This window comes from Dendrobates tinctorius, unplaced genomic scaffold (genome assembly GCF_039654945.1).
Source record: "Dendrobates tinctorius isolate UK_male_01 unplaced genomic scaffold, ASM3965494v1 ptg000396l, whole genome shotgun sequence".
Taxonomy (NCBI): Eukaryota; Metazoa; Chordata; class Amphibia; order Anura; family Dendrobatidae; genus Dendrobates; species Dendrobates tinctorius.
Genome location: NW_027362062.1, coordinates 1,009,397 through 1,028,578, shown reverse-complemented (window position 1 = coordinate 1,028,578; position 19,182 = coordinate 1,009,397). Strand labels below are relative to the sequence as shown.

Here is a 19,182-nt window from a genome sequence, read left to right as displayed (position 1 = left end):
GCCATGAAAAAGGTTAGGGGGAAAGACCTTTTTCCCCATCGATTGAAAAGGGTTCGGTCCTGAGGAGAGGTCTTGGGAGCCGCGAGAATGTGGATGCTCCAGGCATCATGGACCGATTCTTGGCCAATCTCAGAAGGAGGAGACGTAAAGGGGGGATACTGTCACACCGGCGCCGCCTGGCAGGTCGGTACCAGCGCCGACTGTCAGGTCGGGGCTGGCGTCACCTGTTTCGCCGGGTCCCGCTCTGCCTGCTCCTGGGGTCTCTCCTCGCTCACCACTCCAGCCGGCGCGCGGCGCCCCCAGTCTCCCGTCCTGCAGCGCTGCATGGGGCTTCCTCCTCCTCTGCTCCTGTCCCGGGCATGCGCCTTAGGCCACGGGCGCGTGCTCTTCCCCTCACTTAACCCCTGCTGCACCAGCCCTGTGGAGCGATTACCAATCCAGCTCCAGCACAGGGTATATCAGGCGGCTCCTCCCTCATGGAGGCGCCTGATTATCGTGTGCCTTCCGTACGGTACTCAGGCCCCGTCTGGTCTCTCCTGTCTCCGGTCGCTCCTGGTCCTCTGCCTTGTCTCATCGGCACCTGAGCCGCCCCTCTTGGTATCAGCTGTCGCAGTATTCGACTCCTTCGGGCCTGCTCCTAACGGTCCCTGTATAGGGGTCGGCACCACCTGGCCAGCTTGCCCCAGGGATCCCGGTACCGTGACCCAGAGGGTCCACTCTTGCTACTCCTTACAATGGCCCCATAAGATGTTCCATAAATTATGCCCCGTATGCTGCCCCATAAGATGCTCCATAGAATAGGCCCCATAGATTATGCCCCTTATGCTGCCCCATAGAATATCCCCCATATGCTGTCCCCATAAGATGCTCCATTGAATATGCCCCCATAAGATACTCCATTGAATATGCCCCCATAAGATGCTCCATTGAATATACCCCCATATGCTGCTCCAATGAATATGCCCCCATAAGATGCTCCATTGAATATGCCCCCATATGCTTCAATGAATATGCCCCCATATGCTGCTCCATTGAATGTGCCCCCATATGCTGCACCCATAAAATGCTCCATTGAATATGCCCCCATATACTGCACCCATAAAATGATCCATTGAATATGCTGCCCCATAGATTATGCCCCCATATATTGCTGCCGCCGCTATTGCGGTTATTAAAAAGGAAAAAAAAAAAAAAACATACTCACCTCTTGTCCCTGGTGGCCAGGTGCGGGTGTGCTGAGCAGGCGGAGACACCGGCGCTTTGGGGGACAAGTGTCGCCGCTGGGTCACCTGAGATATTCACCTGTCCCGGTTCCAACGCTTATCGCCACTGTCTGCCCGCCGGGTCCCTCTGTCAGTAACGTCAGGTAGCAGAAGGCACGCACTGACTACGTCATCGCGCCCTCTGCTGCCTGAACGTCACTGAGGGACCCGGCGGGCAGATGGCGGCGAGCAGCGTTGGAACCGGGACAGGTAACTATAGCATATACTTACCTCCCCCTGACGCGTCTCTGCAGCCCCGCTCTCCCTTCCTTCAGCGGTCACGCTCATTAAAGTCATAAATATGTGCATATTCATGACTTTAATGAGCGGTACCATGTGACCGCTGTAGGAAAAGGAGACCGTGGGACAAGCAGGGGGGGGTCGCAGAGACGCGCCTGGGGGGGGGGGGAGGTCAGTATGATCTGACACCCCCCGCACCCCCTGGCTATATGACTCGCGTATAGGCCGAGAAGGGGGACTTTCAGCCAAAAAAAATGGGCTGAAAATCTCAGCTTATACACAAGTATATACGATAAATGTATATTTGAAGGGGTTTTTTTTGTGTTATTTTTAAGGTTTTGAAAAAAGTTGACACAGCAGCGGATATAAACTAGAAATATATAATTAGAAAAGATGAACACTATAAACTAAAAAATAACAAAACATAAATTTGTCTATTATTGGCTGCCACCCTGCTGGTGGGCCGCCACATATCTCTCCAGCATCACTCCATGTTGGTGCACAGCTGCCATCATCCGCCTGTGTGATGCCAGCAGGTCCTGTAAGGTAGGGAATTCTGTTGAGGGAATGGTAAAAGTTAACCAGGCTAATTCTGTTGCAACATCTAAGTAAAGGTACATGTTTGTTCTTTAACACTTACGGTTTTGGGGCGCCTCTGTTTCCTCTGATGTGGAGCTGACAACCCACCTGGATACTGTGGCACCTCCGGCTAGGGAAACACACAAAACTTAAAATTACAGCCCACCATCCTTTTAACACCCAAGTATCCTTTCCAACTTGTAGGGAGCTTATATTATGTGCTTCAATTACCAGAAGGCGAGCCTGCACCAATGTCACGGAGTGACGCTGAAGAGAATCCCATTATGGGGGATGATGTTGATGACCCCACATGTGGAGGCGGGGTAGCAGCTGGAGAAGGAGTTGCAGCGGACGAAGGGGTAGCAGCTGGAGATGGTGGTGCTGCTGGAGACGGTGGTCCTAGGGATAGGAAAAAAATTCTATTGAGCGGAATACTCCTTCAACTAACTTTGTTGATTAGGGCTTTTGGGGGCGGGGCTTTGGCTACTTTAAATTAAGCATTCGCTACTGTGTTATGCTATGGAGCATGGCGGGGAGAGTAGAGGACTCCGAGCAGGAGGCGGGACAGTGATAAGCAACAAAACAGAACCTCTCCAGATCCGCTCAACACTCACCACGATGCCTTTGCGCCCGGATGCTGTCGATGCGCTCACTAGACCGGTAGCGCAGGTCCGCCAGCTTTTTCCGGATCTGGGTCGTGGAGAGCTTCACACCAAATCTTGTGGCTAGGCCTCGCTGGATCGTCCTTAGCACTGCCCGTTTGTGGTGCATGGGATGCTGATGAATTGCATCACATGCATAATCACGTGCATCCACCTCCCTCACTAGATATCTCACTTCAGCATCCCCCCATGGTCCAGAACGCCTTCTGGCCGCCATATTTACACCTATGGGCACCGCACCGCATCAATGACGCCCACCAGAGCGTCGTGATGTCACGACGTACGTTTGATGCCGTTGGGGACGCTAACGCGTTCCTGAAGGGAAGCACCCCTCAATTCATCGTATCCGCCTAGCGACCCCGTGTCAGCAACTGTGAATCCACGAATAAATAACACACTAGCGACTCAAACAGGGACGCTGAAGCAAACCGCGTAGTGATAGCGCAGTAGTGGCCACCAATTGGAGCAGAGGGGTGTGGAAAAGGCAACGCTGAAGCACGCCTATCGAGGGCTGAGTGGTCAGAATCGCTGCTGTGTGACAAGGTCCCAACGACCGCCGAGGTCGTTACATGGATCGCCGGATCGTTGCTGCGTTGTCGAGTAGATCAGCCTGACAGCATAGCGACCACGTAGTGACCACCAGCGATCCTTACAAGGTCGTAGCGTTATCGGGATCGCTGGAGCATCGCTATGTGTAACAGGACCCTTACACGGCTCACAGCAATATTATAACCGCGCTGTCAATGAGCAAAACGTACACAGGTTGTTCTAAGTCTGCCCGAACACATCCAACTGCTCCGAGCAGACTGACTCCCGCCTCCCACATGCTCTGCCTCCTCCACACAGCCAGCCACAGACTTCCTGACTAAAACTTCCACAACCTTGCAACAAGGAGCACTCTGATTGGTCAACTTTAGAGAGCTCCGCCTACCGCTGCTCTCTCCTAGTAAACAGGCGGGCTGAGGGTCACGTGACCGCGCCTGTAGCTCCTGATTGGCCGGGGCGGTGGTCTCCGGCTTCTGTGTGGCCTGGAACACCGGGTGTCTGTGACTGTAACCGTGTCATCGTTCCGACATGCCCGCGAGAAACCCCCACAAGTCCGTCGGCCCGTCCTCGGCCATTCACGGCGACACCACTGTGGGCAGAGAAGAGGCGGAAACCGAGGGCAACGCTGAGGATGTAGAGATCATTAAATCTCCCAGTGACCCCAAGAAGTACCGGTAAGTGTCATCTCTGCGTGACGTCATGGCTCCTTCTCCCCCTGACGTCAGAGCTACAACCATTGCCATCTTGTACCCCGTCTTATGCTGTGGTCTTGTGCCCGGTGCTGCCTCCTATGCTGGGGTCTTGTGCCAGGTGCTGCCTCCTATGCTGGGGTCTTGTGCCCGGTGCTGCCTCCTATGCTGGGGTCTTGTGCCCGGTGCTGCCTCCTATGCTGGGGTCTTGTGCCCGGTGCTGCCTCCTATGCTGGGGTCTTGTGCCCGGTGCTGCCTCCTATGCTGGGGTCTTGTGCCCGGTGCTGCCTCCTATGCTGGGGTCTTGTGCCAGGTGCTGCCTCCTATGCTGGGGTCTTGTGCCAGGTGCTGCCTCCTATGTTGGGGTCTTGTGCCCGGTGCTGCCTCCTATGCTGGGGTCTTGTGCCCGGTGCTGCCTCCTATGCTGTGGTCTTGTGCCAGGTGCTGCCTCCTATGCTGGGGTCTTGTGCCCGGTGCTGCCTCCTATGCTGGGGTCTTGTGCCCGGTGCTGCCTCCTATGCTGGGGTCTTGTGCCCGGTGCTGCCTCCTATGCTGGGGTCTTGTGCCCGGTGCTGCCTCCTATGCTGGGGTCTTGTGCCCGGTGCTGCCTCCTATGCTGGGGTCTTGTGCCCGGTGCTGCCTCCTATGCTGGGGTCTTGTGCCCGGTGCTGCCTCCTATGCTGGGGTCTTGTGCCCGGTGCTGCCTCCTATGCTGGGGTCTTGTGCCCGGTGCTGCCTCCTATGCTGGGGTCTTGTGCCCGGTGCTGCCTCCTATGCTGGGGTCTTGTGCCCGGTGCTGCCTCCTATGCTGGGGTCTTGTGCCCGGTGCTGCCTCCTATGCTGGGGTCTTGTGCCCGGTGCTGCCTCCTATGCTGGGGTCTTGTGCCCGGTGCTGCCTCCTATGCTGGGGTCTTGTGCCAGGTGCCTTCCCCTCCTTCCCCTATGCTGGGGTCTTGTGCCAGGTGCTACCCCCTCCTCTCCCTCTGCCGGGGTCTTGTGCCAGGTGCTGCCCCCTCCTCCCCCTATTCTGAGGTCTTGTGCCAGGTGCTGCCCCTTCCTCCCATATGCCAAGGTCTTGTGCCAGTTCTTACTTATTCCTGGGCAAAAGGCTTCTACATTTTTGCTCCTGAATATTCCTATTCTTTGCCCCTTGTCACTCTAATGTTTTCCAGTTTGTGCCAATCTCTCAGCTTAGCCCTGGAGTTGATCCCCCCCCCAAGGACATTTGTGGTACTGTAACCCTCTACCTGCCAGCCTGTTGTGTTTATTGCACTGGTTTTCTGCCTTTATATCCTATATTTCCATGGTAATCCCTCTACACCTTCTCGTATGTGCAGCCCCCTGATATGAAATTGCATAACGCCAACCATCTGCAACTCTTTCGTATGATGTGCGGTGCCCGCTGACTGTACAGAGATCCCCGGGCACTGCAGCCCCATACGGAGAATTCCACGTTTATTTAAAGTTTATTAAAAGTTGTGCAGTTTTTTTCTATTTTACTTTGTGTTTTATTTCTTCACAATGTTCAAAATCAATATGATAATTATACAGATGATTATTGCAACCTGCCCTATGACACAGGGTTATTCCCATTTATTGGCAGCAAGCAGAGATCTTGAAAGTGGTATTAATACATTAATAAATATTGTGCACATTTGTACTTTGGAAAATGATCTGAATCCTCTGCCACTCCAGTTCTATTTCAGTCCAGCGCTTCTTCCTCCTGATTCACTCACAGTCTTTATGATGTGTGACTTCAGGCAAAGGAGCCACCAGTGAAACAGGAGGAGGCGCCACCCGGCAAGGAATAGAGCTGGAGTGACAGGCTTCAGATCTACCACAGGGTGGATAAAAATCTTGATTTTTTAAAAAAAAAATCAAAAAAATCAGATTTTTTTGATTTAAATCAGATTTTTTTGATTTAAATCATTTGATTTAAATCAGATTTTTTAATCAAGTTGTACACAAGCAAAACTTTGTCTTTTTGCAAATCTAATTGTTTTACACAAATAAAAATATTAAAACAGTTGATTATGAAACCTAATAATTTTTATTTGCACTATTAAACACTCAGAATTGAACTACAGAGAGTAAGTACTTTTTAACAATAGCCTATCTCTAACGTTTGAAGTAAGCAAACATCTTCAGTGAATACATCAGTCCTTTAAGCCTACTGTTTATTTAGGACTTTTAATAGGAAAACCAGTTGTCCTGCTTTAGCAGTTCCTAAGCGGTTTCGGACTGTTGTTGTGTGCACAAAACCAAATGAAGAAAACAATCTCTCTACTCCTGCGGATGAAGCCGATGCAGTCAGTAGCTGAGTAGCTAGATTTATTATCTTTGCTGGAAGAACAAGTGATTGCGACTTCCACCAGTCCAGTGGTTTTAGTTCATTAACGACGTTATCTGCAAACATGTATTTTTGAAATGGTGCAGATTCACACTTCAATTTCAGCACAGTTGCCACAATGTCATGGTTAGTATTGGCGAGCCACTCCATTGCAGAGTTGATTTCCGCCTCAGATAATTTTTTCCCTCTGTAGATGGGATGCAAGATATTGGCTAAATAGTGTTCTTCTTTTAATGCTTGGTCCTTGCGGTGCTGTATTGCAACCTTTACATTGTTTGAGAGGTTCAAGAGATCTAGAGAACCTTCTAAATCTTTCCAAACTTCTGTGGCATCAGCTATGGTTGCAGTATCTTTCTGCATTTTATCCAACGCAATCGATATTGGCTTTAACCTTTCCAAAAGGTCCTCGGCATTTCTCTTCACACCAAGATTTAATACTTTGCTTCGTATATTAGCATCAATTTTATCCCGATGTGTTTCGCAAATGGAAGTAATTTTGACCAGTTGTTAATAAACAGTTCCAAGCAGTCAGCCAAGGTATTCCATCTAACATCTTGTGGTAGAACCAACTTCAGTCCTCCCATTTCCTTGTAGGTTGCATGTGCAAAATGATTATTGCGGAAATATTTAACAATTTCTACAACATGTTCCTTGACACCCAAAATATGCAGGTCTTTTGCCAGAAGATGCAACAAATGGGCAGAACAACCGTATGTAATGACATTTGTGTCATCCTGTGCCAGTTCCGCTCGCATTTTTGCCACATTGCTTGCGTTATCAGTAACTAAGCTCCTTACTTTACATCCAAACTGTTCTTGGCATTGGTGAATTGAGTTCTTAGCAATTTCAAGTAAATATTCAGCAGTATGTGAATTTCCAGATGTGTCGATTGTGTCTGTAAGGTAAGTTTCACCATCTTCTGTTGTGACACAAGTGCAAATTATGGGGTCGTTGTGGATGTTGCTCCAACCATCCAAGCTCATGTTAACAACCTTGTCTTTCAAATATTTTGTACAAGCCGCTCTTTCTATGTCGTATACAGCCTGAAGATGTTTTCCTGAGATATCAAATCTACTTGGTGGTTTGTAGCCTGGTCTAATTCCTTCGATCATTTGTACAAACAATGGGTGCTCAACTAGTCGGAAAGAAGAATTGGTTGCAAATATGAATTTAGCAATTAATTCATCAAAATGTTCTTTCTGGCTCGTCGTAGTCTTTAAGATGAATTTTTCTACACTTTGCACGCAAAGTTTTTTTTTTGGGCTGCTTTGTTGAAGTTGTACCCAGATATTGATTGTCACGTGCAGCACAAGCCATATTTGACCCTGAAAGCACAGAAATTAAAAATATAAATCGACTACGTATTTGAAGAAATATAACGAAAATATTGAAACAAACTTTTTGAACAATGTAATGGTCCTCGTCCTATAAGGGCTGTCTCAAAAGTTATGCTACTCAAGTTTTCCGGTGAGGTTGCTGTAATACTGGTAACTAATATCAGAGCCTCAGCAACTGAAAAAAATTATGTCACAAAAGTTTTAAAAATGTTTTTTTTTTAAAATGGTCAATTTGGCAGACTTCAAAAGTGAATTGCAGCCTACAATAAAAAAAAAAATAAGCGTATACACACTTTATTTTTACTTAAAGGACATGTGCACCTTTATTTTTTAAGGTGCAGCCAGTCACAGTGTGCACATGTCCTCCCCCCGCAGCTCTCTTACCTCCGATGTCAGCGCTGCGGGGATCCGTGGCTTCGTTCTGCCCGTCCGCGAGCGCGCCTCCATTCATTTCAATGGAGCGTGCGGCCCGCTGACGTCACGCCGCTGGATCACTGCGAGTAGGCCGCAACCGGAGGACGGGAGGCGGACGGTCAAAACGAAGCCACGGATCTCAGCGCTGCGGGGATCGGAGGTAAGAGCGCTGCGGGGGGAGGACATGTGCACCTTAAAAAAATAAAGGTGCACATGTCCTTTAGCGTTAATTTTCTGTGAAATATTGCCTTAACATAAATTTAAATTCTATACTCCAGAACTACCAGTGCTAGAAATTTTTCTTTTCATAGACTTTAACCATCCCAGTAAAATGTCTGTTAAAAAAATAGGTTGTAAATTAATTGCCAGACTTACCACTAGTACTAGGCTCCTGGTGCATAAGAAGCTGTGGGGGTTCATTGACATTAGTTGTATCACTATCAACATCTTCATTTCCCTTCTGGTTGCAGTTTTCATAATGTGATTTCAAACGGCAAACAAGTCCTTGGATAATATCCTTTTGACAGTATTTGCACTTTGCTCTTGCACCTTTCTTTCCAAGATCTGCTGCTGGCATCTCAACAAAATGAACCCAAATAGGGTCTCTCTTACGACCTGCTGCCATGGCAGGCTCACACAGATCACTTATGAAGTTTGATTGTTACTACAGCCTGAGCCAAGCACTGCTGATGTTACTACAGCCTGAGCCAAGTACTGCTGACTATCCAACAAGTTTGGGCATGTCAACTGAATGCAGGGAAAAAGAAACTAAACCAAAACTGAAACCAAGCTAGAAGTGTGGAATTAAAGGGGCAGTATGAACAAAATGTGGAGGCTATTAATAGTTTATACAATTAAGACATGCTGCTTTTAAACACCTACCTATTGCCATATAGTAAAACAAAAAAGATTTTTACTTACTTTGGGGTCCCCCCCCTCACCCTGGCGTTAGATCGTTGCCCCTAGTTTCGTCCGTGTAACTATGGGCGCACATGCACACTGCTCTCACTTCTCATTTTAATCGTGATTTATATTAAAAAAAAATCTTTTGATTTAAATCAGTGATTTAAATCATGATTAAAATCATGATTTAAATCGATCCGATTTAAATAGAAAAAAAATCTTTTGATTTAAATCGTGATTTAAATCATGATTTAAATCGGCGTGATTTAAATCAATCCACCCTGATCTACCATAGCTCTTTATCCTCATGTGCCCACAGCTCTCCTGTGTCCGTGCCCTACATCTGCCCATAGATTAAAGCTAGCCAAACTCAGCTGATGATCCAGTGTGAATTATTGTGTCAGCCCAGCAGCTCCTTGGTGAGATCTAATATGGCGATTCTTCATTCTTCTGAAAACTAGGCGACTGCTGGAGCCATCTGGCAGCTACTTATCACTTCTCCTTATTGAAATAAACGTATGCTCAGTCAATCAGAGCACGCGTGTTGATGATGAAGCTCAGGTTTATCACTCTCAGGTCCGTCATCTTCATTATTTCTGATCTTGTCATTTCCTTTTATCTCTATAGATTTATTCAGCTGGACAATGGTCTCCGAGCTCTGCTCATCTCCGATATGGCCTCCTTTGGTCACACTGCCTGTGAATCATCTGATGAGGAGGAGGAGGAGGATGATGATGATGACGGTGATGAAGAGGAGTATGACTCTGAAGAGGACAGTGGGGATGATGAAGAAGATGATGATGAAGAGGAGGACGAAGACTCAGATAGCCAGTGTGCTAAAGACAAGAAGGGGTGCACAGAAAAACTGGTATTGTGAACTATTGTTGTGGTGATTGCACAAGTGTTCGTAGTCAGGAGACCATCAGCTGATCGCGAGAAGGGGATCAGTGATGCTGATTACATATTTGACAGAGAACGATAAGATGTGCAGTATTGAATGGGTCACAGGACACCGGGCGGCGCTCGTAGTAATCTGGCTATGACAACCATAGTGGTCTGCTTCAGAACTTTGGTTGTCATGCCAACCCATCGGTAACCCACGATCATGTGATGGGGGCACCGAAGGGCGAGATTAAGGATGCGCTTCCGATAAGCGCAAATTAAATGCTGCTATCAGAGATTGACAGCGGCATTTCACTAGTTAACAGCCATGGGTGGATCGTGATTCCACCCGCAGCTGTTCCCGGCACATGTCAGCTGTATAGATCAACTAACATGTGCCCGGAAAGGTGTGGGCTCAGCGCCGGAGCTCGTACCAAGCAGGGGGAGTCCGACGTGGGCATTATTTTACGCCCAACGTCGGAAAGGGGTTAAAGGTATTTTTCAGGATGAAATGTATGACCGGAGAGACTGTAGTAAGCCTTGGCGGACATGATCCCCTTTGGCCATTGGCTCCGCTATCACAATATCCTCCTGTGTAATAATACTTCCCTTGATTTGCTGTAATCCTTCAGACGTGGTCGGCATTTTTCGTCCGTTCACCCCTGACGTTGTAATCTTGTGTTCTGCTCTGTAGTCCGCAGCCGCTCTTTGCATCGGAGTCGGAAGCTTCAGCGATCCAGAAGATCTCCCCGGATTAGCGCACTTTTTGGAACACAGTGAGTTTCCCCAGTTGTAAAACTGCAAAATGAAGGTAGCATAAAGTAAAATCTGGCCGGAGTAATGAGGTTTAACTTCTATGTAAAGTTAAAGTGTTTGTTAAAGAGGAACCTGTGACCGCGTCGTCTTGTTCGTCTCTTACAGTGGTGTTCATGGGCAGTGAAAAATACCCGGATGAGAACGGCTTTGATGCTTTCCTTAAAAAACATGGTGGCAGCGATAACGCCTCCACAGACTGCGAGCGCACCATTTTCCAATTTGATGTGCAGAGGAAGCATTTCAAGCAAGCCCTGGACCGGTAAGATGTTCATCTTAGTAGTGAGTAAATGGAAGGGTACAGCCAAGACATGATCATTGCAGGGGATTGGTAGCCATATTCCCCTTAAGACGTCACATGAACAGCATTGGTCACCTGTCTACAGGATGACAAATGTATGATCATTAGTGATATACCTGCAGACACCCCCCACCGATCCCAGGAATGGGGGTCCAAAGCCCCTCTGTCTGAATGGAGCACTAGCGAGCATGTGTGACCACAGCTCCTAAAGCATGCTCACTGCCGCTGCATTTACACAGATCGGTTGGGACACCTGTGCTTATGATTGGTCGGACCCCCAGCGATCATACCTGTATGTCGTTTATGGTACAACCCCTTTAAGCTGGCTGTTCAGATTGGATAAAAGTTTTTTGAAGCTTCCAGTTTTAGTGCCATCTGCAGACCATCTAATGTACATGGTGACTTCCCACCTGCCCCCTTTAAGGCTGGTGTTGGGGGGATATAGAAGAATTGATTATGTTGGATGATGACTTGCCCAATCATTTCTTCTCACTGCTGTTCATTACGGCATCTTGCTGCCACCACACATTCATCGCGGACCTTACCTGTGCTCTGTGGTCCTCTCAGGTGGGCACAGTTCTTTATCTCCCCGCTGATGGTCAGTGACGCCATAGACCGGGAAGTCCAAGCTGTGGATAGTGGTAAGTCTGGTTTTTATCTCCCCTTTCCTTTTTCTCATAAAGTAGACCTATTAAATGTTATTTTTGGTAATATTGCAGAATATGAGCTCGCTCGGCCTTCCGATTCCAGCCGCAAGGAAATGCTTTTTGGTAGTTTGGCAAAACCTGGTCATCCAATGGGGAAGTTTTTCTGGGGTGAGTTCTTTTTGTCATATAAATGTTGAGCAGAATAAAATTATCTCTGAAACACTGCTACTTGTATATTTTGGCTAAATGGATACCACCCTGTAACCATCTTGTATAGTCGCCACTTATCCTATATTACGGCTGTTCTCTGGATTTTGTAGGAAACGCTCAGACTTTGAAATATGAACCTGAAGAAAAGAAGATCGACACTCACGCCCGGCTCCGAGAGTTTTACAAGACGTATTACTCTGCCCACTACATGACCCTGGCCGTACAGTCTAACGGTACGGATGCCCCCCTGCGGAGCTGTACGTACCGCGGTGAGAATAACGCTGTTACTCATTGTCTTCTGATCTCTGCAGAGACTCTGGATACTCTGGAGGAATGGGTGAAGGAGATATTCAGCACCATTCCAAATAAGTAAGTTTTCAAGGAGGTCACTTTGTTCTGCAGGACTTATCATGTGATGTGTACTCTGCTCTAAATACAAAACACTCGTTTACATTTTGATTTGCAAAATATTTATTTTAAAGCACTAATTTATTTATTTTATCACCTGTAGTGGTTTGCTAAAACCCAATTTCAGCCACCTGAGTGATCCTTTTGACACACCAGGGTTCAATTCTCTCTACAGAGGTTAGTATTATGGTGGACATACTTGGGAGTTCCTATAGAGCTTTATTAGTATTTGCTTCAATGAATATATATTTTATAATATACTATTATATATATTTCTCCTACGCCTCATTGGGGGACACAGAGACAGTGGGTGTTATGCTGCTTGCCACTAGGAAAACCAGAAAAAAAAAGTTAACTCCGCCCCTGCAGTATACACCCTCTCGCTGGATGAGATATCTCCAGTTCATGCTTAGTGTCTGTAGGAGGCACTTGGGTCTGGTTTCAGACCTCACCGTTTTTATTTTATTTTTGAATTTTCTGTAAATTTTTATTTTTTAATTAACGGAGTGAAGGGGGCGACGGTTCCTTTCTACGGCCCGTTCTCCCCCGAAACAGGCAAGCACGCGGAGTATACCTCCCCGTACACTTTCCTGCGACGTTTTGGGCTGATTCCTCTGGCAAAAGTTCCGGTAATCCACGGATATGAGGGCAGGCGCACGCATTGAAGAAGACTGGACGGCGCTTCCGAAGGCCCTGAATCAGCCCCATAGCTCGCCATCCTCCTACCATAGGGAGGATCGATTGAGCATGCCCCTTTAAGAACTCCTCCAGCTCTGCTACATCAGCCCAGGAGGATAAGAGCCTGCATGGATGGCCCGGACAGCGCTGAGCATTGGAGTTGAGGTATGGGGTTGGGTCCTGGCCCCCGGGAGAAGCGCTGACTTGGCGTCAGCAGCGATGCACCGACCCCTATCGCGGCCCCCCTCGGCGCTACCACGGGTAGCCCGAAAAATTTAGTCCCGACTTTTCCCAGTCTGCTAGGCCGCGATTTCAATAGCGCCACTCACTAGCGCTGCCCCGCCCCCGACGCCTACTGCGGGTAGGCTCAAAAATTTAGCCCCCGGCTTCTCCGGCCTACTAGGCCGCAATTTGAATAGCGCCGCCCGCGCTTTTATCGCCGCCCCCTCGTCCTTGCGCCTCTCATCCCTGACGAGACACGCAATTCTAATCTCGGGGGCCATGTCTTTACCTCAGCCTGCTCTGGACACGAGCTGTGAGGCGAGCATTCTGCCGGATACCTGGTGACACCGCAGGGCCACCGCTATTCCTCCCGGGGGACACAGCACAGGACCGGGTAAGCTGCATCTGCCCTCAGATTAAAGCTTAACCCCTTCCCGGCACATTCCCTGCAGCTGCAGACCAGACTCTGCCCTTAACCCTTTCAGGAGCGCTATGTCTCACTCTAAGGAGGCTAAACGGGCTGCTAAGAAGCACGCTGCGTTTTTTACTGTGTGTACCACTTGCAAGTCTGCCTTACCCAGTGCACAGATTAATCCGTTATGCACGGACTGCGACCCGGCTTGCGCCCCGACCTGCGCTCAATCGCCCCTCGCTGCCGCCGCTGCTGACGGGCCTCCTGCGTTTAGTACACCTGAGTGGGCTGCGTCCCTGTAACTGTCGGTGGAGTCTCTGACCCAGGCTATATTCTCCCTCCGGGAGGACTCTTTAAGCCAGAAGGCATCCTTACCCCCCCCGAGGAAGGCTCTGGCGTCGGCCGGGAACCGTCCACCAGCAGGGGCCATACTTGCTCAAGGGATGGTCAGGTCTCGAGAAAGCGGACCCATGACGCGTCCCCTGGTCCTGTTCGCGCCTCAGCATCTGCGACTCCTGTCTCTCGCTCTCCCTCTCCTGGAGTTCTCAGCGAGCACGACTCTGAATTCGAATCTGACACGTCAGCCCCTCAGAATCCCCCAACTGATCAAGAGTCGCTTGATTCTCTTATAGAATCAGTCAACAGGATTCTGAAGTTGGATGAGGATAGTGTTCCCGCTCCAGCACATCCTATCTCGCTTAAGAAAACCAAGCTTGTGCACAGGTTATTTACCAGCCATCCGGACTTTAAGGAAATTGTCCAGAAACATAGGGATCGTCTGCATAAGCGGTTCACAGGGCAAAAGTCTACTCTGGCTAAATACCCCTTTGATCCAGACCTAATGAAGGATTGGTTACAGTCCCCTCCGGTGGACCCTCCTGTGTCGCGTCTTGCTTCAATAACGCACCTATCCGTTTCTGAGGGTTCCTCAATCAGAAACTCCTCCGATCGTCAGATTGACTGACTACCTTGCCCGTTCAGTTTTTGAAGCTTCAGGAGCAGCGCTTTTTCTATCTTTTGCGGCAATTTGGGTCACTAAGGCAATGGCCGCTTGGGCAGAAGTCTTGATTACTTCCTTCCAGGGCACCAATCTTCCTCCGGAGGCTACCACAGTCGCAAGGCAGATAATTCACGCAGCGGATTTTATAGTGGACGCCTCATTTGATGCCGCCAATTGCGCTGCTCAAACTGCTGCTAATGCGATCTCCATTAGAAGAGCCCTATGGCTCCGCGACTGGTGGGCGGATGCCACATCTAAAAGATCGTTAACGTCTCTCCCCTTTCAAACGGGTCGTCTTTTTGGAAGAAACTGGATCAGCTCATTTCTGATGCTACCGGGGGAAAAAGTAAATTCCTTCCTCAGCAAATGGCTGTTCGGCCGTTTCGCAACCAACAGCCAACGCGCTTTCGATCTTTTCGTAACAATGTCGGTCCTCCTCTACCTTCTCTTCCGGATCAGGTCTGTCCCCGTGAGGAGACAGAGGCTCCCCGGTCTCATACAGACCTATCCGCTCTTGGAAACCCAGGCCTAGGTCTTCTGGATGTAGGGGAGCCAGATCTCATAGATCTACCCAATGACTTGTTGCGGTATCCGGCGGACACCGACAGAGTAGGCGGTCGCCTACTTTCCTTCAGCCACACCTGGCTTGCTGTCGTCCACGATAAGTGGATCAGGGAGCTGGTGTCCTCCGGATACATGATAGTTTTCCTCTCCCCCCTCCAACTCGCTTTTTCCTTTCCTCTCCCCCCAAGGGAAAGATGAGCCTTCATTCGGGCTGTTCAGGCTCTCTTGAGGGACTGGAATGATGACTCCATCCCTTATCACGAAAGGTTCAGAGGATTTTATTCAAACCTTTTTGTGGTTCCAAAGAAGGACGGGATGATGCGACCCATTCTGGATCTCAAACTGTTAAATCAGTTTGTCAGGGTACGGCGATTCCGAATGGAATGTCTCCGATCAGTTGTCGCTTCCATGGAAAAAGGAGAGTTCCTAGCATCCATCGACATCAAGGACGCTTACCTTCAAATTCAAATCTGCCCGTCCCACCAGCAGTTCCTGCGTTTTGCAATTCACGAGGAACACTTCCAGTTTGTTGCCTTCGGACTCACCACTGCCCCCAGGGTCTTTACCAAGGTTATGGAGGCTGTCATGGCCATTCTCCACTTTCGGGGGGTAGTGGTGTTACCGTATCTGGACGACCTGCTCATCAAGGGTCTGTCCCTTCCAGCCTGTGAGGAATCCGTGGAGATAACAGTAAATACACTTTCGCGCCTGGGGTTGAAGATAAACTTCGCAAAGTCTTCCCCGAAACCGGCTCAGCAGATTTCCTTTTTAAGAATGATCTTGGACATTTCCCACGGGTTGGCCATTCTCCCTCCAGAAAAGACGCAAGCCTTACAACAGGCAGTGTGGACTCTTTCCCGACTAGCATGAGAGTTCTCGGAAAGATGGTGGCTGCGATGGAAGCAGTTCCATTTGCACAGTTCCAACTCCGTCCCTTACAACATGCGTTGCTGTTAGTTTGGGACAAGAACCCGTTCTCTCTGGACTGTCGGATGTTTCTGTCCCTGCGGGTCAGGCAAGCCCTCAGGTGGTGGACACTGAGGTCCTCCCTGAATCAAGGGAGGTCTTTTCTCCCAGTAAGATGGTTAGTAGTAACCACCGACGCAAGTCTTCTCGGCTGGGGTGCGGTCTTTCGTCACCACATGGCACAGGGTCGTTGGTCAACCAGAGAGTTACGTCTCCCCATCAACATTTTGGAGATACAAGCGATCAGATTTGCTCTACGGAGTTTCCACCATCTCCTCGCAGGTCACCCCATCAGGATCCAATCCAACAACGCCACGGCTGTAGCGTATATCAGTCGCCAGGGAGGTACCCGGAGCAGGATGGCTATGCACAAAGTGAGTCACATCCTCCATTGGGCCGAGACTAACCATTTGCCCATCTCAGCAATTCACGTCCTGGGCATAGAAAATTGGGCGGCATATTTTCTCAGTCGCCAATGCATTGCCTCAGGAGAGTGGTCTCTTCATCCGGAAGTCTTTCAGCAGATTTGTCATTGTTGGGGGACTCCTGATGTGGACCTCATGGCCTCCAGGCTAAACAACAAGGTGTCTCGGTTCATTGCACGATCCATGCGCCATCAGAGTGGACACCCTAGTTCTGCCATGGCACCGGTTCCGGCTCCCGTACACCTTTCCCCCTCTTCCCTTGCTTCCGAGGGTCATCAAGAAGATCAGAGCGGAGGGTGTACCAGTGATCCTAGTCGCGCCAGATTGGCCGCGCGGAGCATGGTATGCAGAACTAATACAACTAGTCGCCGACGTCCCCTCGTGACTTCCAGATCGCACGGATCTGCTCTCTCAGGACCCGATTTACCACCAGACCTCCGGGGCCCTGTCTTTGACGGCGTGGCCGTTGAGTCCTGGATTTTAGCACAGGCTGGGTTCTCTCCCGACATGATTTCCAACATGATTGGTGCTAGGAAGCCTGTGTCCAGGCGCATCTATTACCGCACCTGGAAAACCTTCTTTTCATGGTGCAAGGATCACGGTCGATCCCCTCTGGTGTTCTCCATTCCGGCCATATTGGAGTTCCTTCAATCCGGACTAAAATCAGGCCTCGCGCTTAGCTCGCTCAAGGGCCAAATTTCAGCCTTGTCGGTGCTTTTCCAATACAAAATTGCCACCAATCCTCAGGTCAAGACGTTCATTCAAGGAGTTTCTCATGTGGCGCCTCCTTATAGAAGTCCATTGGAATCATGGGACCTTAACCTGGTTCTCGGGGCCTTACAGGAGGCTCCTTTCGAACCGCTGCAGGACGTGTCATTGATAGTGTTGAGCATTCCGATACCGCAAGTATCGGAATTCCGATACCGACTTCCGATATTTTTTCAATATCGGAATTCGGCATCGGAATCGGAAGTTCAGTTGATTGACGGCCTGACGTCATCATGATGCGCGGTGTGTGCGCATCATGATGCGCCGTCATTTCGGGCCTGCCGGGGGTCTCTGCCGGCCTGCCGGGGGGCTGTGCCGGCCTGCCGGGGGGCTGTGTGGACTGCCCGGGGTCTGTACCGGCCTGCCGGGGGGCTGTGCCGGCCTGCCGGTGGTCTGTGCACCCTGTGGGGGTCTGTACCGGCCTGCCGGGGGGCTGTGCCGGCCTGCCGGGGGGCTGTGCTGATGTCCGGGGGTCTGTGCAAGCATCGTCCGATGGGACTACAAGTCCCATCGGGCGATGCCTGCTACCATGACAGTGATTGACACATTAGCCAATGATGGGACAGTAGTAGTCCCATCATCCGGCTAATGTGTTAAATGTTAAAAAAAAAAAAAAAAAATACTACATACATACTACATGCATGCTACATACATACTACATGCTACATACATACTACATACATGCTACATACATACTACATACATGCTACATACATACTACATGCATGCTACATACATACTACATGCTACATACATACTACATGCATGCTACATACATACTACATGCATGCTACATACATACTACATGCATGCTACATACATACTACATGCATGCTACATACATACTACATGCATGCTACATACATACTACATGCTACATACATACTACATGCTACATACATACTACATGCTACATACATACTACATGCTACATACATACTACATGCTACATACATACTACATACATACTACATGCATGCTACATACATACTACATGCATGCTACATACATACTACATGCTACATACATACTACATACATGCTACATACATACTACATGGGAATTTCCCACACAGCAATGGCATAAAGTGAGACTAGGGACTTTTTTTTTTTTACGTGGCGGAGGAATACAGTGCGGAAGGATACCTACCTTCCGTCATTGGATTCCTGCAGCCCGTAGAGAACGGCAGCATCATCTGATGCTGCAGTTCTCTACCCAAGATCGTCGTGGGACACACTCGTGGACTGCTTCGGATCGTGGGTGAGTATTTTTGTGGTTTGTTATGTTAATATTTATCCCGGAAAAGACAATGGCTTCGGGGAACAATGTGACAAGTATTGGTAAGTATGTTACTCTATGTTATATGTACTGTATGTCTATGTATGTATTGTATGAATGTATTGTATGTATGTAGTATATATGTGGTATGTATGTAGCATGTAGTATGTAGCATGCATGTAGTATGTATGTAGCATGTAGTATGTAGCATGCATGTAGTATGTATGTAGCATGTAGTATGTATGTAGCATGCATGTAGTATATATGTGTTATGTATGTAGTATGTATGTAGCATGCATGTAGTATATATGTGTTATGTATGTGGTATGTATGTAGCATGCATGTAGTATATATGTAGTATGTATGTAGTATGTATGTAGTATGTATGTAGCATGCATGTAGCATGCAGTATGTATGTAGCATGCATGTAGTATATATGTAGTATGTATGTAGCATGTAGTATGTAGCATGCATGTAGTATATATGTAGTATGTAGCATGTAGTATGTATGTAGCATGCATGTAGTATATATGTAGTATATATGTGGTATGTATGTAGCATGCAGTATGTATGTAGCATGCATGTAGTATATATGTAGTATGTATGTTGCATGTAGTATTTATGTA

At 48.6% G+C, this 19,182-nt stretch overlaps 3 protein-coding genes across 3 annotated transcripts in view; 1 reads left to right on the top strand and 2 right to left on the bottom strand.

Annotated features, from left to right (window-relative positions):
• Positions 1-1,868: 1,868 nt before the first annotated feature.
• Positions 1,869-3,591, bottom strand: LOC141076271 (uncharacterized). Its single transcript, XM_073563654.1, has 4 exons — positions 2,696-3,591; positions 2,313-2,480; positions 2,143-2,211; positions 1,869-2,058 (listed from the first exon to the last, which is right to left on the bottom strand). The coding sequence occupies exons 1-4, from the start codon at positions 2,958-2,960 to the stop codon at positions 1,940-1,942; spliced, it is 621 nt and encodes a 206-aa protein (XP_073419755.1). The 5' UTR covers positions 2,961-3,591; the 3' UTR covers positions 1,869-1,939.
• A 107-nt stretch (positions 3,592-3,698) lies between these two features.
• The window catches only part of NRDC (nardilysin convertase), a 67,506-nt gene continuing 52,022 nt past the window's right edge, over positions 3,699-19,182 (top strand). The window contains exons 1-9 of the mRNA XM_073563647.1: positions 3,699-3,963; positions 9,610-9,850; positions 10,559-10,640; positions 10,786-10,939; positions 11,546-11,619; positions 11,698-11,793; positions 11,946-12,068; positions 12,147-12,204; positions 12,347-12,420. Of these exons, the coding sequence (XP_073419748.1) occupies positions 3,818-3,963; positions 9,610-9,850; positions 10,559-10,640; positions 10,786-10,939; positions 11,546-11,619; positions 11,698-11,793; positions 11,946-12,068; positions 12,147-12,204; positions 12,347-12,420 (1,048 nt within the window). The 5' untranslated portion in view covers positions 3,699-3,817. The remainder of the gene's footprint in view (positions 3,964-9,609; positions 9,851-10,558; positions 10,641-10,785; positions 10,940-11,545; positions 11,620-11,697; positions 11,794-11,945; positions 12,069-12,146; positions 12,205-12,346; positions 12,421-19,182) is intronic.
• Positions 6,010-9,601, bottom strand: LOC141076270 (uncharacterized). Its single transcript, XM_073563653.1, has 2 exons — positions 8,455-9,601; positions 6,010-7,653 (listed from the first exon to the last, which is right to left on the bottom strand). The coding sequence occupies exons 1-2, from the start codon at positions 8,554-8,556 to the stop codon at positions 6,760-6,762; spliced, it is 996 nt and encodes a 331-aa protein (XP_073419754.1). The 5' UTR covers positions 8,557-9,601; the 3' UTR covers positions 6,010-6,759.

Excerpts from the sequence above, each read along its gene's own strand:
- LOC141076271 (XM_073563654.1), bottom strand. The coding sequence starts at position 2,960 with ATGGCGGCCAGAAGGCGTTCTGGACCATGGGGGGATGCTGAAGTGAGA. Across the intron at positions 2,481-2,695 it reads CCGGGCGCAAAGGCATCGTG|GACCACCGTCTCCAGCAGCA; the intron begins GTGAGTGTTGAG and ends TCCTATCCCTAG. Across the intron at positions 2,059-2,142 it reads AACAGAGGCGCCCCAAAACC|AATTCCCTACCTTACAGGAC; the intron begins GTAAGTGTTAAA and ends TTCCCTCAACAG.
- LOC141076270 (XM_073563653.1), bottom strand. The coding sequence starts at position 8,556 with ATGAAAACTGCAACCAGAAGGGAAATGAAGATGTTGATAGTGATACAA. Across the intron at positions 7,654-8,454 it reads CCAGGAGCCTAGTACTAGTG|GGTCAAATATGGCTTGTGCT; the intron begins GTAAGTCTGGCA and ends CTGTGCTTTCAG.